Genomic DNA, 7,527 nt, shown 5'->3' on the forward strand with positions numbered 1-7,527 from the left:
TTAATGAATCAACAACATATATTAAATTAAGCATCTTTAAGCAGGAACTCACACACACACACACACACAAACCCATTGATGGGTTGACAGAAATGTTGTGTCCTAAGGCTCACAGAACCTGAACCTTTTATTTCCCATAGAAGCAATGATTCCATGTTTGCTAATTCAGTGTTCATGATGATTTTACACAACATAACTACTACAAATAACAAGCATCAACTGTACATATTTCTAAGTGTCATTTTCCCAAAAGACTGCTCCATAATTTCCTAATAATTCCAGAAAGAAATAATTAAGCAGCAAATGCATCTATGCAGTACAGACTATTCTCCAGCCCTAGCTTCCTGCTTGAGCAGTTCTAATCTGTGAATGAATTTAAATGATTTTATACTCCTTTCCACAAAGAAAAGTTGTCTAAACTTCTTGAGAAATCTGGGGAGTTCTGATGTCATGAAGTCCAGCGACTTATTGAACGCTCACTGTGAGTTCAGCACCAGAGGCAGAGCAGGGAAGATGCCATGTGGCTTAAATTCCAGAGAAGGTGCCACACAGTAGATGCATCAAAGAAAACAATACAAGATCATCATCCAAGATAGTTATGGGACTATCAAGAAAAACAACAAGACAATGGGGGTGAGGGAAGGAAGAAGCTACTTTAGAGAAAATACCAGAAAAATCCTCCCAAAGAAGGCAAATTTAAACCAAGCCTTGAAGGACGGGAGGAAAAAGCAGAGCCAATGTCCTGGGGCAGGGAGAAGTCTGACTGCTGTGGCTGGAGCAACCTGACCAAGGTGGGAACTATACACTGTAACTTCAGAGAGATGGGAAGCATCAGACAAGATATGGTCTTGGAGCCCATGGGAAGGTGTTTAGATTTCATTCTCACTGCAGCAAGATGCTATCAGAGGGTTTTAAGAGCTGCACGTGAATCACTGTGGCTGCTGCAAGGTAAACAGGTTGGGGCCGGAACAAGGGGGCAGCAGGAAGCCAGTGGGGAGCCCGCCATGGAGCATCACCTAACACCCCCAGGATCCAAGTCACTTCTTCCCTCTTAGTTTCTGAATCCACCTGGCAGCAAATTGAAGTCAGCAACACATTGAACCTACTGCCCTGGAGGAGAGAGAGGGAGGCAGCACTCTTGCTGTGAGAGCGGGAACTACTTACAAGTAGGGAATAACAGGTACATGCAGTTATTTTGTTTTGTAAAAAAGTGGCAAACTCCAAGCTTAGGATGGGGATCTCTATGTCTCCTGACATAGGATGCATAATGAGTACTGATAAAAGTAGGCTTTGCTGAAAACAAGTAGAAATAAAAACTTAACCTTACCATCAATTACTACCTCATATATTTGTAATTTTAATATATTGTATGTTAAATCTGAATCTCATTAAAAAATGAAAACCTCTCCCATCAACTGAAGTCTGTTGTGTGGGACCCTCCACTGCAGAGCATGCTTCAGCAATTCACCTTAATGCAATCTGATGCATTATCTTAATGCAATTAATCTTAATGCAATTAATCTTAATGCAAACTGGCAACACAAAATCTTCACTGAAAAGATGAAAATGTGGGCTTTTTTTGGGGGGTACAGATTATTTTATTGAGTTATGAGGTGATTTTGCAAACTCTTTTGCATCTTTAAGGGATCTTACAAGAATAGGGAGAAGCACCTAACATTTTTGCTGTTTCATTTGAACTCACTTTCTGCCAGTAAATTTCTATGCTGTGTTATTCAAAAAATGTGGGACAGCCTAAATGCTCAACAATAAGAAATCGATTAGAGAAAATTAAAAACCCAGCATTACTGCTGAAATATGTTACGGTAATTTATGATCAGTGTTGCAGTATGGTCCTATTTTTCTTTAAAAATATATTTTATACCTTCATATTGAGAAAAAACTCCAAAAGGATATCCTCTCGTGGGTTTATAGTGAGTATTTCTCAGAGAAATAAATAATGAATGTTCTTTTTCATTTTCTCTTTCTTGTGTTTTCTGACTTTTTCTAATGACTATATTTTAGTTTTTATTTCTAGAAGAAATAAAAATATGCAAAAATAAAAGACCCATAACAATTCCATTTGACAATTGTAGTGGTTAATTTTATGTCTCAAGTCGACTGAACCATGTTGCCTAGATATTTGGTCAACATTATTCTGAATGTTTCTGTGAAGCTATTCTTTGAATGAGATTATTTAAATCAGTGGACTCTGAGTAAAGCAGATGACCCCCCATTATGTGGTGGGTGCATCAAATCAGTTGAAGGCCTTAATAGAATAAAGACAGAAATCTTCCCATCAGAAAGGAATTCTACCAGCAGACTGCTTTTGGATTCAAACTATAAATTGTACCCAAATCTCCAGCCTGCTGGCTCACCTCATCAGACTTTTTTTCCTTTTGGACTTGTCACACTCTGAAATTGCATGAGGCAATTCCTTATAATAAATCTCTCTCTCTCTCTCTCTTTCTCTCTCTCTCTCTTTCTCTCTCTCTCATATTCACATGCATGCATTTATACATGTATACATGTCATATTGGTTCTGTTTCTCTGGAGAACTCTCACTAATCGAGTGTCACTGATCACTTGGATTTTTCAAATGAATCCCTAATTAATGAACAAAAAGTAAAGATCAGAAATGGCTAGCTGAGAATAATCTGGAAAACCAAAAACCAAAAAAATGCAAAGAAGTTGAAAGGTAAAATGAACACATACAAAAAAGGCATGGAGACCTCAGGGACCCCAAACTTCCATGATTTTGCCTCCAAATGTGCCTCAAATCTATCTGCTCACCCATCCTCCCTGCCCTGACTTAAGACTCCACACCAGCATCTCACCATGCTCAGCTTCCCACCCCACACCCCACTCCATGTGGCAGCTAGAGAGATTGCAATGGACTGCTTGTCCCTGGCCCCAATCCCCATGCTGAAACCCTAATCCCTGATGTGGTATTTGGAGGTTGAGCCTTTGGGGGGTTATTAGGTCTTGAAGGTAGAGCTTTCATAAGTGGGATTAGCATCCTTATAAGAAGAGGCTGGAGAGTTAGCTGGCTCTCTTTCTGCCGTGTAAGGATACAACAGGAAATCAGCAGCCTGCAGCCCAGAAGAGAGGCCTCACCAGAATCAGACCAGAGTAGCATGCTGGCACCCTGATCTCGGATCTCAGCCTCCTGAACTCTGAGAAATAAAATAAATTGCATAAACAATAAATTATGCACCACCTAGTCCATTTTGTTATGTGTTCATGGCCCAAACTAAGCAGAGATGTTTTGCAAATGCAAATGTCCCCAGGGGCTACCCACTTCCCATAAAACTGACCCCAGGGCGGGAGCAGTGGCTCACGTCTGTAATCCCAGCACTTTGGGAGGCCGAGGTGGGTGGATCACCTGATGTTGGGAGTTTGAAAACAGCCTGACCAACATGGAAAAATCCCATCTCTACTAAAAATACAAAATTAGTTGGGTGTGGTGGCACATGCCTGTAATCTCAGCTACTTGGGAGGCTGAGGCAGGAGAATCACTTGAACCCGGGAGGCAGAGGTTGCCCTGTGCTGTGAGCCGACATCACGCCATTGCACTCCACCCTGGGCAATAAAAGCCAAATTCCATCTCAAAAACAAAACAACAACAAAAACAGACCCCAAACTCCTCAAAATCATGACCTAGGCATGTCCCACTCATGCCCACCTCTCTGACCTCTCTCCACTTCCACCTTTCTCTCCCAGGCTCGCTTGGCTCTAGCCAGCCTCCCTCTCAAGCCCTTTTGTTCTTCAGGGCCCTCCCACTGGCTCTGCCAGCTCACCCCAATATTTCCTCAAAAGGTCTTTCTATGCTGGGAACTTCTTGTCACTCGAGTGAGTCTTAACTCAAAGATGCAGCCTCAGTAGAGATTTTTGCCCCATCTAACTGCTGCTCGAGACTGGGTCCATCATGTCAACCTGCTTATCCTCCGCTATGGTACTCTCCACTGTTGGAAATGAATTTGGTTTACTTAACTGTGTCCTCTTCTTCTTCCCCATCTTCCCCTTCCTCTCCCTCCCCATCTCCCTTCCCTCTGCCTGATAGAAACTGCTCCCTGTGAAACTACAGCCTGACTTGTCCTCTTTGCTTCCTCCCACCCAGCACAGAGCCAGTGCTCACCTTTCCTTTCTCTGCTTGTGTCCACTGAGGGAACAGTCCAAGTGAGCCTAATGTCAAGGCTGGGTCAAGAAAACCATCAGTGCTAAAGTCATGTGGTTTTTTTCCTTTCTCACCTTTTTCAAATTTGGAGCCCAAGAGTTGAACAACTTGAAATCAATTACAAGAATATTTGATCCAGGTCTGTTGGTAATACCCAGTGGTTCTTCACCCAAACTGCACATGAGGATGAGCAGGAGAACATTTAAGAATATGAGCCCCACCCTCAGAGACTGGGCTTTAAGGAGTCGACCATCCCTCCTGGACATCAGAAATATTTAAAGCTCTCATGCGATGATAATGTACAGTCTGAGTCGAGAATCACTAGGCTTAATAGGCAAACTTGGGGAAAAGTAGAAGGGCCCAACCCTTTTCCCTACAACCATTGAATTGTACCCCAAAATACTCATGACTAAACCACATCATGAGTATTTTGCTTTGAACATATTCTTAGAAGTGAAACTATGCAATTGAAAGGTTTAAATATTTACTAATTTTCATGCTTAACGTGCTTATAAATATGCTTAACACACATTTCCCACTAGCTTTTCAAAGACAATTTTAGAAAATTACAAACTCTCAAGCAGTAGTTGTGGCTTCTTTTTCCCCTTGTTATTCTTTTACCTTGTTATTATTCTTTTTCACATTGCTATTTTAATTCTGCATTTTTTTCTTTCTATTAGAGAGGTTGAATGCTTTTCCAAATCCTTCTTAGTCTTTTGTATTTCCTCTTTTGTGTATTGTTTGTAACCCCACTGTTAGTGATCCATTCACTCAACTATCTCCTGAGGGTTTTCCATCTTAGTGTATCCCTCACGTCTGCTAGGGTAGAGAGAATTGGTATATTTGGAGCCATCTATAGGGTGTTTGTAGAAGACATGGTTAATACACACATCATACATCAAAATATGAAACACTCCCAATAAAATACATATCACCAGGAGAGATCAAAGGAAGAGAATCTCCCTTCCAGTGGGAGAAGAAATAGAGTTCTCAATAAGAGGGCATGGTGACTGTAGCTTGCCCAATGAATTTGAATAATCAGAAAAGGCTAGGGAGAGGCAAGAATAGGCAGACCTCCAGGTAAAGGAGCAGTGTACTTGAGGTGGAGAGGCAACCTTCTTCATGTGCCCATCAAGAGTCACACACATCATGTATAAGTATATCTATTTTTAAGTGCATGTGAGGCTGAGCTCAAGTCTGGGTGACTATACGAAGATGGCACATGAGCGAGAATGTGCTCTGATGGCTGTGCCTCGCAATAGCTCATCCCCACAGGCCAGATTTCCATGGTATGAGTAATTGGTTCTCTTGGGATCTGTCCTCATGCTCAGATTCATCTAATAAACTACTAACTTTCTTCTGTAGTGAGCAATAGCTGAATCAAAAGTAAATTTAAACTGTTCATCTGCAAGGTTGGCAACAAGACCTCGATTCCACACCACCACAAGTAGATTTCATTAAACGCCCATGGAAACTGGCATTTGAAAAACAATAAAAGCAAGGAAGAGGGTTCTGTGTTCTGATCCAGAAGCAGCTCAATCTTTGCTGTGGCAGCTGACCAGTGCCTCCACACCACAGCATCCAGGTCAAGTGACCTCACTCTGATCGTCATCCTAGGATGGCACCTAACAAAAGCACAGCCCATGGTTTTTATGAACTATAACCAAACTAGAAAAGAAAACTGGGACCATTTGATTCATTTCCTTGAAATTTGGAAAAGAGTAACTGGGAGTCAGGTTCTGAAGAAGATCAAGCTGAATATGCTGCATTTGGAGACTAGAACTAGGAAACCATGAGCCAAGTGCTCTACAGAGTAGCAGAGGGAACAAGCTAAGAGTGAGTCCAGGAGGAATGGGAGAAGGGAACAGGCAGGCAGAAAGAAAGCAATGCCCATCTCGTCTCTGCTGCCTGGACCTTCGATCGTGTCTTCATTCTCATTCTCATGCTGCCTGGCTGCACAGAACTTTCATTCCTACGACATGCAACTTTATAGAACCTCCCTATCTCCCACCTTAACCTAAATTTGCTTGCAAATGCATCCATTCCTACTTCCTAATGAGCCCCATCAAGATGATAACAAGGCAGTGAAATTACCTGAGGAACAGGAAGAAGGGAGGTGACTTGCTGCTTATGTTTCTCATTCCTTTGAAGGATATTTTTACATTTATTTCCTTGCATATCACAGACTTAGTCACTGGAACCCCAAGTGATTACTCTTTCTCTAGCTCCCAAGGCCAAGAGGAAACAGACTATTACCAAGTTGACACAGGAAGGTGAATTTCTTTGGCTCAAAAGCCAGATTATTTTCAGTAAGTATTAGGAGCAGAATTGCTGAATTTGAAAGGAGATTCGCTTCAACACATGAGAAGTTCTTAATAAAACCCCTCAGAAAGAACCACGAGGACTTCAAGTACAAAAGCAAGATGCAGGGAAACAGAAGGCAAAGTTAGAGAGAAGAATACAGCAGAAGAATCAGTCATCAAAAGTGGCTTGAGAAGCCTCATGACAAAAATTGTAATTAAATCCTTTCTCTGTCAAAGAAAAGAGACACTATGAAAGAGATGACTAACTACTTTCATTTTTAAACTGGAGACAATTTCTTAAAAGTATGTCCAATGAACTGACAGAAGGCAGACAGCATTGTAAGGAATAGGGAAGACTTCATTGTGCACTTACTCTTTTTAATGAGCTCCTGAATGCCCGAAACAGATACAGACTCAGTGACTGGGAATTCACTTTTGCCACAGAGGCACTGAGGGCGTCCCTTAAGGAGGATGGATCGTAGTCGTACACAGGGAAACCTGGGCACACAAGCACATGGGGCAAGGTGAGACAAGACACAGGTGCCAGCATGGCTCTGCATCATCCAGAGCAGGTGGCCAGGTGGGTGAATACCTTACCTGAGCAAGACCAGTAGTTCATTCCAAGAGCAAACATAATCAATAGCTTCATCATCTTCTTCTCCATTCTGGAAATAATGATTTTAATTGAGAGACAGAGAGAATGTCTCTCTATGTGTTTCGGGATGACAATTCTTCCTAAGAGGAGCTGTCTTTATCAAACACTGGCTGCTTATTTTGACTGCAGCAATCTGTAACTTAAACAGAAACAATTGATCCTGGGGTCAATATTTTCTGCTGACTTTTCCTATGGAATGGTTCCAGTTTGAGGACACTTTTGAAGTTTACACCTCACCAGGGAACTTTAGCCCAAGGCAAAAGGCATCAGGAGGCTCAGGATTCCACGTATGCTGTTTATTTTCCTCTATTTTAATTTCATTCTTTTGGGGGAGGGGATATAATCTTACTTTCAACAAAATGGTTAATCTTAAAATGTTGTGCATTGAGTTCCCT

General features: G+C 41.7%; 1 protein-coding gene across 7 annotated transcripts in view; it reads right to left on the minus strand.

Moving 5' to 3' along the window:
• The window catches only part of SPP2 (secreted phosphoprotein 2), a 29,632-nt gene extending 22,368 nt beyond the window's left edge, over positions 1-7,264 (minus strand). For all 7 annotated transcript variants that reach the window (XM_032277845.1, XM_032277843.1, XM_032277842.1 and 4 more), the window contains exons 1-2: positions 7,075-7,264; positions 6,851-6,975 (exon numbers count right to left, since the gene is read on the minus strand). In XM_032277845.1, the coding sequence (XP_032133736.1) occupies positions 6,851-6,975; positions 7,075-7,141 (192 nt within the window). In that variant the 5' untranslated portion in view covers positions 7,142-7,264. The remainder of the gene's footprint in view (positions 1-6,850; positions 6,976-7,074) is intronic.
• Positions 7,265-7,527: the final 263 nt, after the last annotated feature.

The sequence above is a fragment of the Sapajus apella genome, unplaced genomic scaffold, assembly GCF_009761245.1.
Source record: "Sapajus apella isolate SASKATOON/1434 unplaced genomic scaffold, GSC_monkey_1.0 scaffold10, whole genome shotgun sequence".
NCBI classification, from domain to species: domain Eukaryota; kingdom Metazoa; phylum Chordata; class Mammalia; order Primates; family Cebidae; genus Sapajus; species Sapajus apella.